We start from the raw sequence: 24,617 nt of genomic DNA on the forward strand, positions 1-24,617 counted from the left end.
TCAACATATACTGTCTGCTACCTACAATCCACTTCTCCAACAAACACACTCTACAAACCCTCCAAAACACCAACTCCTCTCTTTAACCCACACCTGTCCTGGATTCCAGAGCCCTTATATACAGTGATGATACCATTAGGGTTGACACCTGGTGTTTCTTAACATTTACAGCCATCGAAGTTATTTTACCACTTCTTAAAGGGACATTTTGCCCAACAAATAATGGGTTTCTCTGAAGATGCCAGCCGCAGGTGCTGGCGAAACGTCAGGAAGAAACTCTTCTAGAACATGGCCACATAGATCAAAAAACCCACAAAAAAACCATGGATGTGGCCATGAAAGCCTTTGACTTCACAAATAACGGATATATATAATTAAAACTGATATATATTAAAGAATGGAATTAAACCTAACAAATGCCACCAGGAAGAATTCAGAGTTTGCGTTTAAGAACTACTGCTTCCCTCAGTGCAAAACCCACCGGTTTTCTCTGCCAAGTAGTTCTGAAGCCATCTCTAAGGGTCTAAGTACAACTCTTTTCAAATCTACAAATTTCAGGGAGAGATGGTGGCATCATTTTCTTAAGGCAGGGCCTCTGCTATGACACAACTCCAGCAGTTCAAACCAAACCAAAACTCCAGGCAGTAACAAAACTTTTATTTTCTTGTAACCTAGTTTGACATTAACTGCTCATAGCAAAATGGATACCAACTGTAGTTAATAATAAAAGTCTTTCTAGCTCAGTTTTCTCCAACCTGGTGCTATCTGGGTATTTTGGATTGTATCTCCTGATGGATAGGAACAACAGAGTTCTAGTCCAGCACATCTGAAGAGCACCAAGTTTGGGGAGACAGTGATAAACCAAAACATGAATAATGGCATCGGTCCATTCTTTCACAGAAAGCAGTTTGAAAGTATTCCTGGGTTGGTCTATTGTCGGTGTGTGCTTCTCCTCAAGCCGTTCTGGTTGGACGTTGTGCCTTTGCCTTGCAGAAGTATCCAGTTCAAATTCTCCAGACTCCTCACACACACTCAAGGCCAAAGGCCCATCTTCCGAGACAGATACTGCTGCTAGTCCTTAGAGAAAGGCATGCCTGGTTCCAGACACAAAGTGGGCAAGGGGTACATATAGCCTAGTCTTCCCTGGATGCAGTCCTTGGGGACCTAAAGCCAGGATGCTCACATTCGCTCAACCTAGGAATCCCTGCCAAGGAAAGACTTGTGGAAAGAGAGACTCCAAGGGCTGAAAAGGAGTGTAGTGGGATCCACTCTTGAGCTGCACCCACACTGCAGCAATCTGATTTGACACCACGCTTTGGAATTCTGGGAAATGCAGTTTTTGGAGCCATTTAGTAGTTCTCACAATGGCATATCACGGAGCCATGGCGGTTCATGCAATCGGATTGTGTTAAAGGTAGCTTTTGGAACCATTTGGTAGTTCCTAGATCCCCACAGCATGGAGCCATGGCAGTTCATGCTCTGGAATTCTGGGAAACGTAGTTTTTGGAGGCATGTAGCCACCCCAGAATCCCATAGCATGGAGCCATGGCAATTCATGCGATCGGATTGTGTTAAAGGTAGTTTTTGGAGAAGTGTGATGGCATGGAGCCGTGTCAAACAGGGCTGTGGTGCGGCGCAGCAGATGCCGACTCTGCCTCTCAGAAGCCTCCAGTTTTGAACTCCCTGGAAGAGTCTGGAGGCAAAGCTGAAGCCCTGTCTTGTCCCTCGCCATCGTCCTCCTTGTCTTCGGGGGCCATCACTGTCCCTTGGTCTCCCTTCTTTGGGCGCAGGGCGCGGAGGAGGCTCTGCCGGAGAAGCGGATAGAGGCGCTGGCAGCCATCGAGGCCCAAGCGGAGGGCGGTGGCCCAGCTCTCGGCCTCTCCTCCTCCTCCTCCTCCTCCGCTGCCCAGGAGCCCGGCCACTTGGTTGAGGGAGGGCAGCAGGGCCAGGGTGAGCTGGGCTCCTCCTCTGCCGGCCAGGCGCTCCTCGGCCTCGCTGGGCTGCAGCAGCCACTCTCCTTGAGGCCCCGGTTTCCGGCAGAGAGCGCAGGCGGCCACCAGGTCATAGAGCTCCACTCCGGCGTCGGCTAAGGCCAGCCCCGCGGCGCAGAGAGCGGCGGCCAAGGCGGAGCCTCCGTCCTGCAGCAACAGGGCGCTGACTTCCAGCTGGGCCCGAGGGTAGCGCCCCAGGCGGACGCAGGGCTCCAGCGCCTCCTGCAGCGCCAGGCCCAGCTCCGGCTCCCGCTCCGCCGGGTGGCAACGGGCCCCGCGGCTGGAGAAGGGCGCCCGCCGGAACTCGCACAGCAGCCGGCCCCGGGGCTCCCCCGCCGGCGCTCCCGGGCCGCCGCCAGCCTCCCTGGGCCCGGCCACCGAGCAGAGCACCTTGGTGCCGCCCTCCAGCTCCACGTAAGCGGAGCCCTTGGCCTGGCTCAGCAGCCCCACGCGGGCGAACAGCGGCTGCAGGCGGGAAGGGTCACGGCCGGAAGTCCATACTGCTTCCGCTTCCGCTTTGCCATCGCCGCCCGCCCTCACGAACAGCAGCGGAGACTGAGACTCCTCCGGCCCAGGAACGCGGCGGTGGTCCAGCGGCATGGCCTCCGCGCCAGGACCGGAAGTGAACCCAAGCGCCGCCGCTTCCGCTTCCGCTTCACACCACCTTTCTGCCCCGCAGCGCCCCCTGCCGCCTCGGAGGGCTCCAACTGGCTCTTTTAAGGCTTGCGGACTCCAGCTCCCACAATCCCAGACTATTAGCCAACATGGCTGAGGCTTCTGGGAGATGAAGTCCGAACGCTCTTAAAGGGCAGAGTTTAGGGACCGTTGCTATTCAGCGGGCCACAAACTGTTCTCTTTTAAGCCAATAATGACCGAGGCTTCTGGGAGATGAAGTCCAGGATCTCTTCAGGGGCACATTTGGGGACCATTGCCTGGAATAGACCCCAGGGACCACCCAGCCCAACCCCCTTCTGCCATGCAGGAACTCTCAGTCAAAGCTCCCCAAGAGATGGCCTTCCATCCTCTGCTTTAAAAAGCCTCCAAAGCAGGGAGACCCCACCACTCTCAGAGTGTCTTGCTTGACTCCCCTTATTGTGACCTGGCTTTTGATCTGCCATTGGTTCTATGTCCATATCCCTCCTGGGATCCTGGCTTATGATAAATCATTAGTTGTCTTTAGAAGACAGATTTGGGAGCACAGCCCTCAGAATCCTCCTTGCAGCAAGGCAGCCTTGGAGGACTATCTGGCCATAGGCAAGGCAAGGCTTTGCTGCATTTTGATTCATAGAATCATAGAGCGCAAGGGTCATCCAGTCCAACCCCTTTATTCTGCCATGCAGGAACTCTCAGTCAAAGCATCCCCATTGACAGATGGCCATCCAGCCTCTGCTTAAAGACCTCCATGGAAGGAGACTCCACCACAGTTTCCAAGGAAGGAGTGTGTTCCACTGTTGGAACAGCTCTGTCAGGAGGTTCCTCCCAATGGGGAAATGGAATCCCTTTTCCTGTACTTTGCATCCATTGCTCTGGGTCCCATTCTCTGGAGCAGCAGAAAACATGCAGCCAGCCTCAGTTGTTACATCCTGCTGCCTGACTCTTTCCTCTTCTAGAAAGGCAACTGTGTTCTGTGGCCCCTTTATAAAACCTTGTACTATAGCAGCCACTTTGGATTAGGATACCATTCACTTGTATTTGCATTATTTTGCAAACTAGTCAGTACAAAGTGCCTGGGATACTTTTTTGGTCTACATTTTGGGGAACTCTAAGCAAAAGTAGTTACTGCTAGATCAAGCTTCCAGAATGGCATCCTCCAAAAGGGATGTATATGATCTGGCCTGGAGAGGAGTCAGTGGGGAGAAGACGTGTCTCTGCACCCCAAAAAAGCTTCCCCACTTTGAAAGTTGAAGGCATATCCTAAGACATGCATACTAGTAAATGTTCCTATAGGTATTACAGTAATAATTTCCAGTCATGCCATGTGGTGTTCAGGGTAAATCTTTAGTGGTGCTCCGCATTTGTTTGTTGTTGTGTGCCTTCAAGTTGTTTCTGACTTGTGGCAACTCCTAAGGCCAACCTTTCATGAGGTTTTCTTGGCGAGGGATTTGTTCAAAGGGGGGTTACCATTCATTTTAAAGCACAATTTACCACTCCAGTTAAGAGACAGCAACATATCCAAACAAGTATTTTTGGCTGTGCAGGAAGGGTATGTATTTATAAACCAGAGGCTTGCTGCAGTTCATTTCTGTTTCTGCACATCACATTAATGCATGGCTATACAAGAAGCGTACATGTGGCCATTGTTTTGTTTCAGTAGCAACTCACTCACTTAAGTACATTGCATCTGTTTATTCAGCATGGAACCTAGTTAACCACAACTCTTCACACCAGGGCACAGTCTGGCTCAGGTTTTGCTACAACAGAGGTTAATACTATGAACAGAGGGAAAAGCTTCCACAGTTACAGACACAAGGGATGAGATGATAGCAGCTTTGATGCTCACTCCTGCACATGCTGAACATCTCAAGTGCTTGAGCATGGATAGAATTTGTAGACAATGTCCCCCTTTAAAGTGTACAAAGATATTTAGTTTTAGAACGTCAGGAAGTAGTGACACACATGTGCAAAAAGGAGGACTATTATTTGACAGCAGGCACCCTAAGATGCCTCAATTATTAACACATTTAGATTAGAACTTGTGCAGTCATTGGGTCTCACGTTCTGTGTTCAGGTCATTGCCTTACATAGCCACTTTGCTTGGTTACTGCCTTAGCCGATGAGTTTAGAAGGACAACAATGCGCAAGCTTTGTTTCCACAGAGACCACTAAACTTCTATCCTATGGACTGAAAAGGCTTCCCTTCTTGAATTTTCTCACTCAGACTGGATTCAGTTCTTCAGCTCACCCAGTTTGAGCTTGGCAAAGTCCGTGGCCACCTTCAGGGCATCCATGAGGCAGTCAGTGTTTTTGCCTGTTGCCTGAGCTGAGAGGTCTTTCCCACCCCCCTTGCCATCCATCAGACCTGATACCTGTTGAACCCATTCACTAGCCTTTAGGCCTTTACCGACAACATCCTGAAAAAGATGGGAAGAGAGAGTATTAGACAATGGGCCTAAAACAGCCCAAGGACAGGAAGTCAAAAGTATGGTTATTATTAGCATATTATTAGCATTAGCAAAAAAACTGGAGTATAGAGATGATATGATGAGGGCAGTCTTCTGAGATCCTACAGAAAGCAATACAGCTCCCCAACCATTGGTGACTGCCTGCCAATTTTTAAGTGTCAGTGCCACTTTTCCCACTATCACACTGCAAAATGTTAGTGATAAACTGAGCAGGTTTGCAAGGAGGGGAGCAATAAACAGGGTAGGGATCTGCATGAAGACCCTGCAGCATCCACTCGATTCTATATATATTTACAAAGCTAATGATTCCAGGCTCCAACAACTATCAATATGAACACTTTTACATCTACAGTCAATGTGGGGTCTACTCCTCCACTTATCCAAATTATTTCTATCATGACCATTGGTGCACCATGGATTAGCCACTGCTGAAATATCATCCCATGAATCCTGGATTTACCTGAGGAACTTGGCATAAACAGGTGATTTTGCCAGCTTCATTATCCACTGTGAAAAGCATGGCTGCTGTCTCAGGTGAATGGGTCTTCAAGAGCTTCAAGGATTCATTCAGTGCCTGCAAAATGGCATATGTAAGGTTCAGAGAAAGCACAGGTCAGGTTTGCTCCTTGCTTATGTGATCAGGAACTGATCTGGTCTCAGCGTCCAAACAAGACATTGGGAAGGCTGATTTCTCTCCTGTAGGTTAGTAGCAGAGATATGGTCTGCCATGGATGCTGTTTCAAGCATTCTTTATCTCTACAATTCTCATTTGAAGAAAGACTAATGCTTCCCATTATAGTACTGGAAGTTTCACACTCAATCCCTGGCAAAAAGAATCAGGCAGCAGTTTTTTCTCATCACTTTCCTAATGTCTCTAAGACACCCCCAGCAGCCAATGGGACAATAAGAACAATACTGCCAACCTAAAACAAAACTGGTTTAGATGAACAAATTATCTAAATCACTGTAAAGTAGCTTGCTCCTATGTTCTACACAACTCTAGATGTTGCTGGGCTGCACTTCCTATCAGCCCTAGCCTGCACGGTCAAGGGTGTGTCTTCAAAGGCCCAAATGGCTGCCATGGACCAGTGACATGTGTCTGATTCCCTATAAGCACAAGGACATGTCTAGCCGAGAGGGATCTCTGCCATTTCATATGACACTTTCTGCAGAGATCTGCTGCCACATGGGATCTGCTCCCATGTGTTTCTTAGACTGTGAAGACAGAATAATTACCCTGAATTGCAGTGGAATTGGACTCTGTGAAAGCAACTTTTAAAAAAGAGCTGCTTTTGATGATGGTTTTATTCATTTTCCTCAGCTTGTATTTTTACCTCTTTTGGTCTATTTAACATTTGTGCTGGGACTGCTACACATAGGACACTACAGAGGTTCGCTCTAGAAGTTAGAAACACTACTTTGTGGGATCACATCTCCCATAATCCCCCAGTGGCCATGCACACGAGGGGTGGGAGGTTCTGCAAGCTATTATCCAATAAAGTAACTTTTTCCACATCTGAGTCTCTCCCCATGAATGGAACACATTTGCTTTATTAAAACAACTGGTGTCTGTGAAGGGATGTTACTACCATCCATGTGAATTACCTTTGCAGATGCTCCACTCTCCATTTCCAAAATGACCAGTGGCTGGTTAGGATGAGCCTCAATAAGCTGTCTTGTCTTGTCAAGAACCTATGGGAACAGTGAAAGAGGAGACATTTTGGTCGATTAACTACCATGGAAATGCCAGTGACAGGAGGAAAGAATACAACAGATGCAGAGAGGCATTTTTAATATTACATTCTGACTTCTCACAGGATACAGATAACAGGAGTCCAAAACAGACAGTGCATCTGGGACAAAAAAGTTATACACACTGGGGCCAGGTTGGTAAAAATCAGAGTCCCATTTCCAAGACCTTCCTTCCTGAGGGGCTGCTGAAAGAAGTTGCAGGAAATGCAAACCCCAGCATATAATGGCAATAGCCACATGGTAAAAGAGAGAGCTACCGCTCTGTTGAAAACAGAGGCATGGCCCTTTCATGTTCACCATTAGCACATGCTGCAAAGGGAAACACAGCAGTGTATACAGATGAATTCTTGCATATAATGATAAGTGCTCACTCGTTTCTGGATGTCAGCTTTGTAGGTACGATCTAGATCATCCATAATCTTCTTTAGTGCTTTGAGGGACTCTCTGAGTTCATCTTTCTGCCATTGAGGAATGACAGCAGTGGCCAGGGTCTGTAGATGGAAGAATTTCAAGTCACAACAGCCCAACTATAACAGAGAAAACCCAGTATGCTCCATTCCAATCATTACAAGCAGGGGTCTCATTTCCCCCCATTTCTATGATCACGGTGTACAAGGGCAGAATTTACTCTTTTAGAATCTTAGCTTTCATTAAACATATTTCTAGCTCTCAGGATTCCCTACAGGTAAACATGGCCAGCACCTGATTAAATCTCAGAAATGCACCAAAGACCTAAAGGGGTTGTTAATGTCTTGACCAAGGGACCAAGATTAGAATGGTCTGCTTCAGTCATTGCAAAATTCCCAGTTCTCCTTTCATGGATTGCAGTGATTGTTTGTGCCACAAATAAACAGGATAATGCAAAATAATTTTGTACAATTCATCAAAGTCTCAGAATGTGTACATCTTGTAAAGATATTGTTAAGATGTTTTGGTGAGGTACCTACAGCCCTACCTAGAAATCAATACAGCAAAGACAGAAGATTCCCGATCAGCTTTTAGCAAACTGGTGCTGCCTTAGTTGGCACTTAGATGAACCATCTGACAAGAATTCTGAATAACATGCTGCAATCTCCTTTTCCTTCCCCACTCCCCATACCTCGCCAAGGTCTGCAATCTCACGCTGGACATCTTTGTTGGGAGCAGTCTGAATCTTCACCTTGACTTCCAGATCAGCAAGCAGCTTTTTAAGACTGTCCACTTTTCTCAGTGCCTTGGAGAGGGGAATGAAACAGTTCATAATTCCAATCAGCAATTAAAAAGAGGTGACTTTTACTTTTTGGCATGCCAAAACAACTAAAGATCAACCAAAGGCATAGTAAAATATTGCTCACTCAAACAGGATCTGTGTGAAACACTACATTTCTACGTGTACATCCATGTACACATGCACAGACACACACATACTTGTCAGTTTCATCGACTTGACAGAGCTTGGTAAATTATCATTCTGGACTGTAGTTCCCAGAATGCCCATTATAGTGGTTTGCTGATTCTAGAGGTTGCAGTCCAAAAAATTAACTTCTTCAAGCTCTGTACCTAACCTTTTCCCATACACCTGCCCATTCCCCTCCCACTCACCTTCTGGGCTTCTGCTCCAGTCACTGCCACTATTCTCCGGATGCCCTTAGCAATGGCTTCCTCTGACACAATTACAAAGTGGCCAGCATGGCTGGAGTTCTGCAAATGCCTGTGGAAAATAGCAGTTTGTCACACAAAGTGCTGAGGCAGTTGTTACCTTCAGAGGTAACCTTGAGAGTTACTTTAGAGCCCAGACACTAACACTTTCTTTGGAACACACCAAGCAAGCCTGAGCCTTAAGACTCATAGTCTAAAGTATTAATTGCTCTGATCAATTATCTACATGTCAGTACTCCTGGGTGCTTTGTTATTTGTTGATTAGAGTATAATAAAAGATATAGCCCCTCCCCGCAAAAAAGATACAAAAACAATAATAAAATATTCAGTCTGCTCCTTTCTGTAAATTCTTTAAACTTGATGCAACACACACACATAGGTAAACAAGCAACAGGTATTGATTTACATGCTATGAAGTTGTGTGCAAAGCAGAAAGACAGCACTGAGCAACCTTTTCAGATCTCTGTTCCACAGAGAGCTGTGCACATGGAACACAGCTCTCTTTCTATGGATTGGAGTCCCATTTTCTCCCCAGGCTCTCTGGTTGTACTCACGTCCCTCCACAGAACTCAACAGATGTGATGGCCCCTGCGGCACTAGAAGGATCAGCCAGCATGTCCTCAATGGGTATGCCAATTGAGACAACGCGGACAGGGTCAGGGTAGGTCTCGTCAAATACTGCTCGTAAACCCTGGATGGCTTTGGCGGATGCCAGCGGGCAATCCTTGGCATATACCACCTGGGAAACATGAAGGGAAAAAAAAAGGAAAGTTAATCCTGGTGAAGAACTATCAAAGCTTAGAAAAGTTATCCTTAAGATTAGTTTCCAGAACTCATCTAGGCCAGCATACCTGCAGATGACCAGGTCAGAGGCCAGACCTCACACAGGTAAACTACAGCCACTAATGCCAACTTCACTTTAAACTTCTTCATGCAGAAATCCTTAATCTCAGGTCTATAACAAAGGGAAATCTATGCTAGAATCAGTCTTCTCCACCCTGGCACCCTCAGCCATTTTGGATTACAGCTCTCATTTTAGAATCACAGAATCTTTACAGCTGGAAGGGACCACAAGGGCCAGTTAGTCCAGCCCCCTGCCAATCACTGGATCACTGGTCATGCTCTCATAGGTTGGTGAAAGTTGCAATTCAAAACATACGGGTAGGTGGGGAAGGAAAGTGGCATCAGAGGTGGCATCTCTGAAGATGCCAGCCCAGATGCTGGCGAAACGTCAGGAATAAGCTCTTCTAGAACATGGCCACATAGCCCCAAAAACCCACAAAAATTATTTATTTCTGTCCTTATTCTGCCAGACCTTGGTTTTTGTGCTGGCTGTGGAGAAAGGGGACTTGCTATCTCTTCTGTCAGCATGAAGTCCAAACAGGCTGGTCAAATAGGGCTGGAGCAGTATGTTCCTTTGCCAGTTGGCTCACTTGCCTGAAAGGAATTCCATGAACTTGCCTATGGCAATTAGGCGAGCTATTAAATTCAAGGTTGGCACACAGGAAAGTTGGTGAACACCATATGGACTCACATAGCAATTATAATACAGCAGCACAAATGATATTCTCTCCCATCATACCTTTGCTTCCTGAATCATCTTATTGGCAATCTCTTCTGCTTTCTTGATTTGTTGAGTAGACATAGCTCCTTTGGCTGTGAAATCAAACCGAAGTCTGTCTGGAGCAACCAAGGACCCTCGCTGGTCAGCTTCCCCCAGCACACCACGTAAGGCAAAATTGAGGATGTGGGTGGCTGTATGGTTGCTCATGACAGGCCTTCTCCTTGGCTGCAAGGCAAAGATGGATGAGAGTGAGGAGTGGTGTGGGACAGCGGAAGGATGCTTGTTATAAAGAATACAGTGAATCTTATGTTAATGGTGGAACAGTATTTGCTGCAGATAAAAACAAATGAATACGACTTCCCCAAAGGTGCTTAAAGCCAAGGAGTCAGCTGGTAGCCTGTTTGCTACCTTTTGCCCACAAAGCAATTTTAAGCATGCACTGGAAAAAGATGTCTTAGCATGCTGCCTGAAATTCACTAAACTGGCAAAGAACCCTTGTAACAGTATGCCAGAGGCAAAGTACTACCACAAAAATGAATCTGCCCAGGTCACCTCAACTGGCAGGGACAATGGGAGAAAAGAGAAGGGACCGATCACCTGGGAATGGGTCATGTGACAATTTCTCAAATTAATGTGTAAAAGTGTAGTCCCTGAGAATACAACTGTCAGCCATCTCAGTCACCAAATATTCTTCTGCAACTCCTGATACTATATGTTACAGCAGCATAATAGTTAAGAGTGTCACATGCCTAGGATTAATTTCTCACTTCACCATCAAACTCTCTGCACGACACTGGGATAACTACTCCTCGGCCTAACCAATCTCACAGGATTGTTGTTAAGGTGAAAGTGTTGTAGTGCAGGGAAGAAACCAGGTAACATGCTTTAATCATATTTGAAGAAGACCAGCATGACAATGGAATGGAATGAATAAACATATCACAGGATGGAAAGGGAGCCTGTGGCTGATAAGCAATGTGTAAATATTCTAAACAAATAAATAAATTTAAATTAAACATGCTTTGATCTTGGGTACAGAACAGAGTTTGTTCCTACATGAGTCACTTACTTCATCAATGTACAATCGTACAGTGTCTCCCACCTTCAAGCTCCCATAGATTGTGCCCACATGGAGAACATAACCTCCACGCACTTGTACATTTTTCACTGTAAATTCTGTCTTCTGCAGAAACCAAATAACAGGTGTTAGCTGACTCTCAACAAGGATAAGAACAGAATCAGAGCACAGCTCCTTCAATCAATTACTCAACCAACATCTGCACTTGCAGCTGGAAATGCCAAACAACATCAGAGATTGATGTAACTTTACAGTTGGCCCTCCACATTTATGGCTTTGACTTTTGCGGCTTTGATTATTTGCAGTTTTGATTAATATGTTCTTTCTAGGAATCTCTAGGTCCTCCTGTTCAATTCTGCCAGAAGTTGACCATAGAGTTGTGTCTCCTGCATGAGTCTATGATCAATATCTGGCAGATGTTGACCACAGAGTTGCACTGGAGGATCTAGAGATTCCTACGGAGGTGTTATCTTAGTTAAAAAGAATAGTGTTGTGTTTTTTTTATTTGCAGCATTTCCACAGGGGTCCTTCATGCCTAAACCCAGCAAATGTGGAGGGACCACTGAAATTATTTATAAATGATATAATTTCTTTACTAGAAAGGAACATACAAAACTAAAATCAAGGATAATAACTGGATTTTAAAAGGTCAAAAAATTACAGCATGAAGCATAAAAACACATACACATAAAAATTACAATAGAAATGATCTCATTGATTAGCAAAATGGTAAGTAATACAACAGCACAAGTAGTACCTTAACCATGAAAAGCCTAGGGGAATAAGACATTAAGTTGGTGCCTAAATAATGGTGGAAAATGGTGTGTGTGTGTAATAAATGACCAAAACACCCTCTAACATGAAATGCTGAGCACCAAGAATTGACATTAATCCTGCTCCTTAAGTGCTATGGACTGAACCTGAATCTCTGGGCATGCTAAACATGCACCCTATCACTCGCTTAAAACATCTCCAACTTACATCTTCACTGCTTTCGTCCTCCTTAACAAGATAGCCTTCATCATAGATCTGTCCTCCCTGCTCAGCATAAAAGCATGTCCGGTCCAGCACAACCCCACATTCTTGACCTGTAGACACCTCATTCACAAACATCTTCTCCCGACGAAGGGCTTTCACGGTGGCCACAGGGCTGTCAAACTCTATACATTGGGGGAAAACTGTGAGATTCGGGGCAGAAAAGGCTCTTTGCTTTACTAGGAAACAGCCAAACAAACAGAAAGAGGAACTGGCAAAATCAATGTGATGCTGGAATAACATAGCTTTCTAATATATGCTGGGGCACATAGCTCATAACCAAAGTATCTCCACCTGCTTTTAAAAAACCCTTGAAGAGAAAGCGTGGTCAAAACATTGATACAAGCATACCATAGTTAACAAAGCCTCTGACACTGAAGCTCTTTTTTCAAAGGCTCTTTATGCCTGCCAGCCCCTACTTTCCCCATGAACCACAGTCTAGCTTGAGGTTTTTTTAGTGGCACTGACAATGAAAGGATGGGAAGGAGTAATGGAAAAAGATTTTTGGTGTTGGGTTGCAACAATGTGTCTACAGTAAACAATTCAACAAAGCTTGACCTAGGAAAGAACAGGATTTTATCCTAGCCAATCCTACTGTAGCTGTGTGTGCCTGCCTATAACAAGCAAGGTAAGCAGCAGCTGCCTCCAAAATCTCTTACTAAGCATACATAAACAATGAAACAGACAGAGAAGGTAAAAGCAGATAAGCCCACCTCACCACACCCCCCCCCAACATGTTAAAAAAGGCGAACTCTGTGAGTTTGGCAACCACATGGAAATCAAAAGAAAAATTGAGATTGGTGAAAGAAAAGAAGTCACCCCTGGATATATTTGGGATGAAGCTTTCAAGGAGGGTCAATATTTTTTGTTTATTTGTTTATGACCAATGCAAATCAGTGAGTTTGCACGTCAGAGTAGGGATTCAAGCCCTAGTCTCTGAAGTCATGGTCAAATCACTGTATCAGGCTGGTTTGGGATGGGTCCAGATACAAAAAGAGCCGGGGGGGGGGGGTACATACAGCCCCAGGGCTGCACTCTCCTTACCCCTCTGCCTTAAATACAGACAAAATCAAGCATTTAAAAAGCCTCTGACAATTTTTCAACCAAAATCACCTAAACCAAATTTGGTTATTTTTTTTAAAAAATCCAGTCTATAAACTCAGGATTCAGCTGTTAGTTCACATGGCTCTATTATCCATTAGACAAACAGCTTTCCAGAAAAAAACAAAGTATAAAAGCTGCTACAGTTGACCTGTTGAAGCCACTTTTTCTGACATTGCCTGAGGAATGTGAGAGAAGAGATGGCATTATAGGAAACAGTCGGGAACCTACCATAGGTGCCACTGGGATCAGATGAGTAGTTGTATTTCAGAGAGTCATCTGTGGCTTCCTGCCCCTTGGAGCGGAGTTCCTCAATAGCATAGATGTCCAACATGATGAGATCTTCATCACCTCCTCCCTTGCCCTGGGACTTCAGCTGTGAATATAACAAGACAAGATGTAAAAGAAAGCCCTCAGTATGACATGGATTTCTATTTTGTTAACCGACAGAAGACAGAAAAGGGGAAGCAGGGGCAGGCTGATCAATGAAGCTCAGGTGGGATGCAAAACAGATGTTCAGAATGCCCATTTCTGCCTTCAATTAATTCTCAATAGACTAAGGTCAGTACTACCAAATCCATCGCAATTGGAAAGTTGGCTGAGAAAACAATGGAATAAAGGATATAGAAAACTCAGCAGCAAGCCCAAACATAGGTCCCGAAGATTACCATGGACTGGTGTTAGCAAAACACATTTTTCTAAGACCAAACAGTATCTGAAACTTTGCAAGCCCTTATCATCAAACAGCTTTCTCTAATGTGGCACCCTCCAGATGTTTTTGATGACTATTCCCATCAGCTCCAGCCAGAATGGCCATCCATCAGAGAATATAGGAGTTACAGTCCAAAACTTCTGGAGGGCACCACATTAAAGGAGGGCTGCCACAGAGATGCGGCTGACTGGTTCTTCTCTACATATGGACTTTCATTGTGTTGACTGGTTAATAATCTATTTTGGCTTTGATTTTTTTCCTATGCACATGTACGTCAGTAAGTATCAGTGCTGCATTTTGCTTTACTTTCACTTTGTGCCTTCTCTATCATAAATCTAGGCAGTGCATTTTAATTAAATGAGGCAAATAAATTAAGGGGTGATTACTCTTTACCCCAACAACCTCACATTATAGTAATATATTTTAGCTGACATGCTATGACTCTTTAATGTGCAACTGAACTATTTCAACTGAGCTATTTCAAGCTATATACACTTAATATTTAGATTTTCTTTTGTATTTTTAAACAAATGTTCAGTCCTTGGGGCAAGACATTCAAGCCTACAAATATATTACTCTTCTGATATGCCCTGTAGAGGAGAAAACTGTCTTCTAAGCTGGTGATGAGCCAAGACCCACCTGTGCAGTCTTCCTCTCCTCTTCAAAACCCTCCATGTCAACCTTGAGGCCCTTCTCTTCTGCAATGAGCCCGGTCAGATCCACAGGGAAACCATAGGTATCATACAGCAACCAGGCAGTATCTCCTAGAGAGAAATGAGAAAGGAAAACAGTCAGATTACTGGCATACCACACAACTAGCCTACATTCTCCCTTGCGAGATTTCTACAGGGTTTATAACTGTGATCTTGGCTTACTAGCCAGGTTTCTGTTTGTCCTCGCTGCTAATTCCTCAAGACTTCTATCAAGCAAAGAAGCCTGAAGGGAGAATCTTGTCTTAATTTGAGAAGAAAAGAAAAATCAGCAGAAAAGCCTGCTGTTTCTCTCCTTTCTCAAAACTCTCTGAAGTGAAAGATTTAATTTCTCCCTTCAGCCTAGGGTGATCGAATGCAAGTTTGAAAAACAGTATGGATTATCCTTCATTTGTGTCCAAATAGAAAGAACAGTAAAACCATCTAGCATCCCTTTTTTGTTTACAAAGAGAAACCTAAGTTGGAGGATCCTGTGAGATCTTCTCATCAGAAAGCAAGACACACAAACACCCCCGGTGAGCAGATGAATGGAACAGTGGATAGCATGAATGTGTGGTTTAAAAAGACAAGAAGGAATGTCTGCTCAAATCCCATGAGAAGAGGCATGGGCAAAATAGAAATGAACAAGAACTGCCATGATGAGGCACACTCATAGAGGTTAAGATGGCTTATGCAAATAGTTGCTTATTATCATTCATATCTCCCCTATTTACAGCCCCATTGTCTACAGGAATGTTCTTAAAGTTCAAGTGTTCATAATATTTTACATCAGGAAACAGGAATCCTTTATAGCATCACATAAACACTTGCGCAGCTGGGACACTGAGGATGGAGCATTGCTTTGAAAAAGCATGCAGTTTGGCCCAATTTCCTTAAGATTCATAATCAAGTGTTGCACATAACAGCATTCACTTTCTCACCAGGAATAATCTTGTTGTTCCCCAAGCTCTGAATCTTCCTATCAAGTATGCGTCGGCCTCTATTGAGTGTCTTCAAGAACTGAACCTCCTCTTCATTAATAATATCTTTCACCATCTCTGGATCTTTTTTCAGTTCAGGAAAAGCACCACCCTGAAAGCAGTAAGAGTTGTTAGGCCAAACCAAGTAACACTCCTTCCCTCCCTGCCCCATGTAAGCCCCAAAAGCAATTGAGAGAGAACAGGTTTAAAGGCTTACCAGGGATTCTACTACTACATCAACCAATGTGGCAAAGAAACCTTTGGGTGCATTGAGTTTCTCATGCGCATACCGCACTGCGCGGCGAAGAATGCGCCTCAGAACATACCTGCACAAGGGAAAGAAAAGGCAGGCAGAAGTTAGTCTTTGCATTTAATGCAAAAATCCCAGAGCTTCTAATCACTGGCACTGCCCTAGATCTCTCACGCTGCCTAATTAACAGACCATGGCTTGCATACTATTAGGGACATGCACACACATGGTTTTCCCTTATGTATGCATATATTATTTCTGGGGTGCTGCAAAAGTATTTCATATCAGGTCTTCTACAGAAGCTTCACACAACTGGCATGAAGAAAAAAAATCACATACACCCTTACCCCCTCCCAGTGTTGTCAGGCCTTCCACCATCTGAAAGGGCCACAGTGATGGTCCGCGCATGGTCAGCAAGTACACGATACGCCATGTCTATCCCATCTACATCATCCTCACCAACCTGCCCACTGTATGGTCTGCAGCCAGTGCCCTATGATGAAAAAGAAATAAGAGTGATGCTGAAGAAACAAAGATCAAGCTTATTGCATGTGAGCAAGTTTACATAACAGATTTTCTACTGAGGCCCTCTGGACTATTCATACCCACCCCACCAATGCACAACAGTTGTTCCCAACGTTTGGTCCTCCATATGTTTTGGACTTCAACTCCCAGAAGCCCCCGCCATCATGGTCAATGGCAATTCTGAAGGATGAAGTGTATGGTGGGGAAAAGGTTGAAAACCACAGAAATAAGCAGCCTCATTTTATGTGTGTAGAAGCAGCCATATGACACAAGCTGCCTTTTCTCTCCTCCAGGCCCCACACCTGCAGCATGAGGCTGCTGTCTCATGCCAACTAATACTGTGAGCACTGCTGGCCCATATCATGCAAAGACTAACACTGTTAACCACAAGAAAAGAGATACTATCTAAAAGTTAGAAATAACTTCTTTTTAACTGTAAGAGCTATTTGACAATGGAATAGACTGCCTTGGACAATTGTGGACTCTCCATCTTTGGAGGACTTTAATAATAATAATAGTTGTGTATTCTTGCATGGCACACGGTTGGATTAGATGATCCTTGTGACCTTGTCTCTTCCAATTCTATGATCCTGTGTTCCAGCTGGTGAGACTAACTCAGGAGATGCAAAGACTGATTTAACAGCCAAGCAGATCTAGGCATGCAGCCTTCTCTTAAGGGAAGCTAGAGACACAGAAACTAGAGCCTGTACATATGTTAACACAGTCACCCACAACACATCTGAACAGGTACCTTCTGGATAGCCTCAAAGTAAGGCACAAAGAGATCTGTATCATAGTTGGACATCTTGTTCTGTAACACAGACACCAGCCTCTCTAGGCCCATGCCAGTATCAATGCTTTTCTTGGGAAGAGGTTTCAGGGTCCCATCAGCCTCTCTTGCATAGAAAAGAGAAATACATCATTATTACACTCTCAGCCTCAGGACAATGGTAAGAACAATGGTAAGAACAAATCCTGGGATTTGTAGGTTGGTGAGGCACCAGAACTCATCAGACAGAGAACTGTAAATGCCCCTTCCTAGACTCCAATTCGCAAGATTCCATAGGATGGTATCAAAGTGTTATAATTGTATAATCTGTAATAAAGCTTTCCTTGCTACCCAAGCAACCCATCATGTCCTAAACTGAAAATAACAAAACACTGCTTTACCCAACTGGCATAAATTTGTCCTTCATTATTGAATAGCAAGTCTTATATATTCTGTCTTCTGAAATGCTCTGTTAATATTTTCTTCCCATCTAACAATTCTCCATTTATCATTTCTAATATTATCCACATTGATCAAGATAATGTTTTGATGTTATTTTAAATGTTGTTATTGTGTGCCTTAAAGCCCTTTCTGACTTATGGCAACCCAAAGGCCACTATAAGTAATTCTTGCACCACCTGTTGAATTGTATGAACACCAGGTTCCATATCTCCAGAACATTGGGATCATCTTGATTGACGAGGTGTGAAGCATCTCGGTCCCCAATCCGGTCATAGTGCATCTCACTGCAAGGTCCACATGGTCCTGTATCTCCCATTTCCCAGAAGTTATCCTTCATGCTGCCTGGAAGAATCCTGCTCTCTGGAAGACTGAAAGAAATACCCAGTGAATTACTAAGACTAGTTTTTTTAAAGTCAATAATGGCTAAACATATGCCAAAACCCACTCAGCTGACTCCATGTCTTTTAAAGGAACATTTTTATCACACTGACAAATGTAAAATAATACTTTTATGCATGACACTAAATCATTCTTTACATGTACATGGATAAAGGTGCTTCCCTTTGCATGCAAAGGGATCTTGTAGACCTTTGAAACTAACTTAGTGAAAGAAGTTGTAGCATATGATTTAGTAGACATAGGCTGCACCCACCTGCAGAAATAATCCAGTCTGACACCACTTTAACTGCCATGGCTCAATGCTACTGAATTCTGGGAAATGTAGTTTTGTGAGACATTTAGCCTTCTCTGTCAGAGAGCTTTGATGCTACAACAAACTACAATTCCCAGGATTCCACAGCATTGAGCCATGACAGTTAGCGTAGTGTCAAAATGGATTATTTCTGCAGTGTAGATGCACTCTCAGTCTACTTCCTCAAATACATGGAGCCGTCTAAGGAAGTATACTAAGCCTCCAAAAGTTTACACTACCACTTCTTTCACTCAATTAGTCTCAAAGATGCTACAAGGTCCCTTTGCATATCAGTATTCTAGTCTTAACACAGCAATGTCTCTGAACTTATTTTTTGTGGAAGACAGAGAGATCATAGAGATTACCCTTCTCTAGCCACTCAGAAGCCTTCCCCAATCTAGTATGCGCCAGATGCTTTGGATTACAGCTGCCACAGTACTTTATCTTTAGTCATGTTAGCTGGATCCAAAGGGAATTTTTATCCAACATATCCAGAGGGAGCCAAGTTGCAGAAAATTCCCATGTAGCATTTATCAAGCATAGGCTGGAAATCAGGAAAGGCTAGTTCCTGGTCATCTAGGCCCAAAGGTGGCTCAGTCTACATCCTAGGAATTTCCCAGACAACTCACCCTAAATCCAGCCAGATTTGTTTGCAATCTAAGTCTGGCTGCAAACCAGCTGCCTCGTTCCCACCAAAGTATGTGACGTACAGCCTCTCAATAGGGATGCCAAACTCTTTGGTGAGCAGGTCCAGGGCAAATTTGCAGGCCAATTCCTGAATGGAAAAAGAAAATAAACCCTGAGGTCTTGGCATTTAGAATGATTCTGAAGGAAACTGAAATAGATCTGCAGTTGTCACCACCACCAGAACAGGCAAATGGGCAGACTGTTGTGTATTGGGGAGAGGAACTGCTAAACCCAGAGGCTTAACCTGTTTTTGGAGTCCCCAATCAAGCCTACAGAGGTTATCCCATTGCCTCACCCCCTCAAGGTGGGAGACAGGGCACAAGCACTCCCTGTGGAAGGCAAGCAGGGAGAGAAGCATAGTCAGCAGGTGCTTTTGGAGCTTGCAGGGTCCCAACCTTAGGATGCACCCAATAAGGCTCCACATCCTCCTTGCTCTGTTATTCCCAATTTTTAATCACAATAGTCCAAATGCTGCACTAAACAAAAACACTGCAACCAGATTAACCTATGCATGTGCATATAATTTCAGCAGAACTGGAATTTCTTTGACATTAAACACAACCAGGTTGCATTCATCATTTGGACTCATCTTAGCCAGCTAATTACTTTAAATTTTGGGCAAAAGCTGCTGACAGAGTCTCTATCATACCTTGAAGTAATCTCCAAAAGACCAGGAGCCCAGCATCTCAAAGAAAGTGTGGTGATAGACGTCTTTGCCAACGTCGTCCAGGTCATTGTGCTTCCCACCAGCACGAATACACTTCTGAGTGTTGGCTGCTCGCGTTAGTTTTGCCATGGGGTGAGTGGGGTCAATAGTGTTGAGGAAGATGGGTTTGAACTAGATGGGAATAAGAACAGTTTTCAGTTCAAGGACACCCTACAAACATAGAAAAAATATAAATTCCAAAAAGCAAACTTTGATTTTGCCATTTTATATAAGGTACACCATGTTACTATGATATTGTATTTAATGGGAACTGAGCATCCACAGATTTTGGTATCAACAAGGAGTCCTGGAACAAACACCAGCAGACAAAGGGCCCACTGTACTCACTTGTCATAGTCAAGTTTTATAGTCAAGTATTGCTTTTCACCATCTAGTCTTCATTTCAATAATTTTTTAACTTTGCTTTACTTTTGAGTGTGCTGTTGGTTCAGAGAGCATTCTACCTGCTACATACCAAGGGTGGTATAGAAAAAGAACCCAGAATTTTCACGATTCTTCACAAATTTGTTTAACATCCTTTCAGAAATGCATCACCACATCCTGTAGCACTCAATTCCAAAATTTAATTATACATTTTTATGTGAAATGGTACTTCTCTATATGTTCTTATGTGTTCCTTATCAGTACTTCCAGAGCACATCAACATCACTGATCCTGCAGTCACAAAACTGTCGGCTCTTCCTATCTGCTGGCTCGCCATCTGCAGATTGGAGCATCTTGTGGATGGCCCTGCCCTGTTCTTCTCAATGCCAGGATGTGCACATGGGTGAGCCAATGGTTGCACACACATTGCACTGCCATTGAGGAGAATGGTACTTGAGGTCCCACAGAATTTGCCATCTGCAGTGGCGAATCCGGAACAGAACCCCCGCAGATACAAAGGGATGATTATACCTAGTTCTAGAGTTATAAGAAAGAAAGGAAACTCTCTCTTTACCTATTTTGTCCACTTTGTTTAGAGTTTTACATCATGTCTCACCTGATTCATGCCCGCATTGGCAAAGAGTAAAGTTGGGTCATCCAGGGGGATGGTGGCAGAAGAGTGCACATAGGTATGCTGGTTCTCCACAAAGAAATTGATAAATCGTTGACGGATTTCTCTGGCTGTTAAAGTTGTCGCCATCTTGGAACTGCCACTCAGTGCTGATAAGAAGAAGGGGGGAGAGAAAGCAAGGATTTGAATGACACATTGAAAATTCAATGGAAGAACAACTTGCAGCAACTGAATCGTAGACACTGTTGGTGATAGCAACTGGCACTGAGCCCCATTGCATCTACTCAGACACTGTAAGCCCCACATAATTCAAAACACAAGGACTATCAGTCTTCAAACAGCTTAATCCTTGCATACCAAGGATTATAGGCAATGAGGAGATTCCCATTTCTGATGTCAACTAAAATGTATTAAAAGCACTTTTTAAAGTGAGGTGCAGGCAGATCTAAAGCAACATAGCCAAGTAGAAATAGTGTCTCGGAGTGAAGTAGCAAACCCAATTAAACTTACAAGCCATATATGCAGGATGACCTGCCTGTGTAAATATAAGCCTATAACTGATTTGCTATGATCAGGAATTTTAGCCCCCAAATTTGGGCAGAGGGTTGTTTCTATGGTTATAACTCTGAGGGTCAGAAACATTGGATAGTCTAGTTATACAAACATTACTATACTACCCTTAACACCTATTAGCTACCATATATACTTGTGTACAAGTCAACCACTTAACACTACTTCCCAGGTGCTGGAGAAGTTTTAACATCAGGTTATAGGGGTGTTTCTTTGATGAGAAGAGAAGGCTTTCAGATCAGATTGGGAAGGGGCAGAAGTGGAGCTAAAAGGGGAGTTTCTTTGATGGGAAGAGAAGGCAGAAACACATTCCACACTCACTGTCCTCTTTGCAAAAACAGAGAAAGGAAAGAACACCTTGGGCCTAGGAAACAAGCACAGGACAGCCATATTGCAGCAACTGTTAAGACCCTTGACCAGCCATCTCTGGTCAAATAATCCTGGCTGTCCTTCGCTTGTTCTCTTGCCAAACACACAATACTGCAGCCAACACCTGACTGTTGTGCAGTATAGAGTCAGTAAGATGTGTCTGACACAACGCAGGGCAGTTAAAAAGGTCTCAAACTGGGTTATTTCTGCAGTGTGTTTTGGACCCAGGTGGTGTAGAGTGCATCTGCACTGCAGAAATAATCCAGGCTGACACCGCTTTAACTGCCCTGGCTCAGTGTGAGGGAACCCTGGGATTTGTAGTTTGTTCTGAAGCTCTCTGAGGGAGAAGGCTAAATGCCTCACAAAACGACAAACCCCAGAATCTCGCAGCATTGAGCCAGGGCAGTTAAAGCCGCGCCAAACTGGGTTATTCCTGCATTTGTGTTTGGGGCCAAAGTGGCGCAGGCAGCATCTGCACTGCAGAAATAATCTGACATACTCAGAAGTATGGAATGCTGGGATTTGTAGTTTGCAGTGGCACCAGAGCTCTCTGAAGGAGAAGGCTAAATGTCTCCCAGGATCCCACAGCACTAAGCCTTAGCAGTTAAAGCGGTGTTGAAGTGGGTTATTGTCGCAGTGCGGATGCAGCTGGAATGCTGGAGTATGAAGCTTGCACACACACCCATTTGTTTGTCTGCTTTGACCTACTCCACAGGGTTGTTGTGAGCACCATGTACTCCACCTTGAGCGCCTTTGGGGAAACAGGGGACCGATTAAACACATACACACACACACACACACACACACACATATATATATATATATACACACACACACACACACACACACATTATATATATATATATATATACACACACATATAACATATAGACATAATATATATATATATATACATGTACATATATGTATATATATATACACACACACATATTATATGTACACACACACACACATATATATACACACATATAACATACAGACATAATATATATACATATAATATATATGTGTGTGTATATATATGTGTGTGTGTGTGTGTGTGTGTGTACATATATGTGTGTGTGTGTGTGTGTATATATATATACACACACATATATATAAATATATAGAGGAGCATAGAGAACACGAAGCTCTTCCCTTGTCAACCCCTTTCTCTCTCTCTCTCTCCATACCTGTCTCTTTCCTCTCAGCAGCTCCAGACCAGCATGCAATCCTTTCACCTCACACCCAACCTTGCTGCAGATATCTTTTAGCCCACCCACTCCCTCAACGCCTAATCGCGATTGGTGGCAAGAGCTGCTCATCAGCGTCAGCCCGCCCACTCCGTCGGCGCCAGATCGAGGTACTAAATGACCATTGGTGGTAACGGCTGCTCGTCAGCTTCCATCCCGCCCCAGTCTTGTTGACGTCATAGGTCCCTTCATGCGGCTGATGCAACGGCCCTGAAATGAAAGTCACGTGGTCTCCCCGGAAAAGGGCTGAAGGTGGCATGGAGGCAGCCATTACGGGAAGAGCATTTTTGTCCTCCAAGGGTTTTGGACTTCAGTTCCCAGAAGCCTTAGCCTTTTGAGCTAACCATCAGGAATGATGGGAGTTGAAGTCCAAAATAACATGGAAGCCTAACGTTTGAGAGAAGATACTGTTTTCTATTTTCTTTTGACCAATGACCACTGGTCTGTTAATAGCAAAAAAAGAATGGCTGAGTCCACATTGCAGGAATAACCCAGTCTGGCACCGTTTTAACTGCCCTGGCTCAAGGCTATGGAATCCTGGGATTTGTAGTTTTCTGAGCCATTCAGCCTTCTCTGCCAGAGAGCTCTGGTGTCACAACAAACTCCACTTCCCAGGATTCCATAGCACTGAGCCAGGGCAGTTGAAGTGGAGTCAAACTAAGCATTCCTATCTCTTCCCGGGATAAGTCCTCTATTAACGCAATGTGTCTGAAAACCTTCGTCGCATTCCTTACATCAAAATAAACAGTGCAAAACGGCATTAAAGACAAGGAGCATTGACACTTCCAAAATGCATTAATAGTGAAACGTATCAAAATATCAAAACGTATTTTGACTAAAGTCTTCCTTGGTGGTTAAAGCTGTAGTAGCAGCAAAACAACTATCCTATTGCCAAAGAGTCATCCAGTTTATGTATGTATGTATATATATATACATATATATAGTAGGACAGATCAGGGTTATAATAATTCTGTATCCTGGATGCTCAAACAAATTGCTATTTATGCATTTTTGTACGGTGTGTTGCATTGTTTATACACAACTTATTTTGATGTAAGGGAGTGCTTTGTCATTGCATCATCAGAATATTTTAGACATTAAAACTAATTTTATCCTTTACTTTGTAAACACTCTTTTCCTAGACCTTTCTGTTTGTTACAGTGTTTTGTTGTTGGTTTAGGACAGTTAACACTTAATGTTGACTTAATGATCTCTGCTTTGCAGCCCAGAGCCCCTTGGTACTTAGGTGAAGCTTAAAGCACAGCAATCTTCAGGTTTCAAAGGTCATGGAAACCCCTTTAGATGAAGAGGGGTTGATTCTATGCCCCCCAAGAGTTCCCTGGAAAGCATTTGGGGATCAGAGCCTTGCAGTTATATTGCTTTCATTGCTCCATCCCAAAACAGAAGCCCTCTTCAGAAAGTGAAGGTGCTTTAAAAGAGAAAGAGTGGACCACTGTTGTTGAAAATGAAGTGTGCCAATCAAATATTTATGGTACTATGAACTAAATAGCTGCTCTGAAGGTCTTCCCATTAAATGCAACAGGAGCATGGAATCCAGGATTCAAAATCCAAATCCCAATGGAGCATGTCTGTGTATGCGCCTTCACGTTGCCTGCCGACTTATGGCGACCCCATGAGTCTCACAGGATTTTTTTCCA

General features: G+C 44.0%; 2 protein-coding genes across 2 annotated transcripts; both read right to left on the minus strand.

Annotated features, from left to right (window-relative positions):
- Window positions 1-636: 636 nt before the first annotated feature.
- On the minus strand, window positions 637-2,598 carry EXOSC6 (exosome component 6). The gene has a single exon (XM_089539578.1). It carries the CDS (start codon window positions 2,589-2,591, stop codon window positions 1,659-1,661), a length of 933 nt encoding a protein of 310 aa, XP_089395704.1. The 5' UTR covers window positions 2,592-2,598; the 3' UTR covers window positions 637-1,658.
- Window positions 2,599-4,322: 1,724 nt separating this feature from the next.
- LOC149305929 (alanine--tRNA ligase, cytoplasmic) lies at window positions 4,323-22,974 on the minus strand. Its single transcript, XM_089539751.1, has 21 exons — window positions 22,900-22,974; window positions 20,753-20,916; window positions 19,696-19,884; window positions 18,989-19,134; window positions 17,845-18,036; window positions 17,189-17,333; window positions 16,260-16,405; window positions 15,880-15,988; window positions 15,624-15,774; window positions 14,633-14,757; window positions 13,513-13,657; window positions 12,127-12,305; window positions 11,137-11,250; window positions 10,086-10,292; window positions 9,058-9,242; window positions 8,447-8,555; window positions 7,965-8,078; window positions 7,237-7,356; window positions 6,719-6,805; window positions 5,574-5,687; window positions 4,323-5,062 (listed from the first exon to the last, which is right to left on the minus strand). The coding sequence occupies exons 2-21, from the start codon at window positions 20,894-20,896 to the stop codon at window positions 4,877-4,879; spliced, it is 2,907 nt and encodes a 968-aa protein (XP_089395877.1). The 5' UTR covers window positions 20,897-20,916; window positions 22,900-22,974; the 3' UTR covers window positions 4,323-4,876.
- Window positions 22,975-24,617: the final 1,643 nt, after the last annotated feature.

This window comes from Sceloporus occidentalis, unplaced genomic scaffold (assembly GCF_023333645.1).
Source record: "Sceloporus occidentalis isolate IW3139 unplaced genomic scaffold, rSceOcc1.0.p SCAF_10, whole genome shotgun sequence".
NCBI lineage: Eukaryota > Metazoa > Chordata > Lepidosauria > Squamata > Phrynosomatidae > Sceloporus > Sceloporus occidentalis.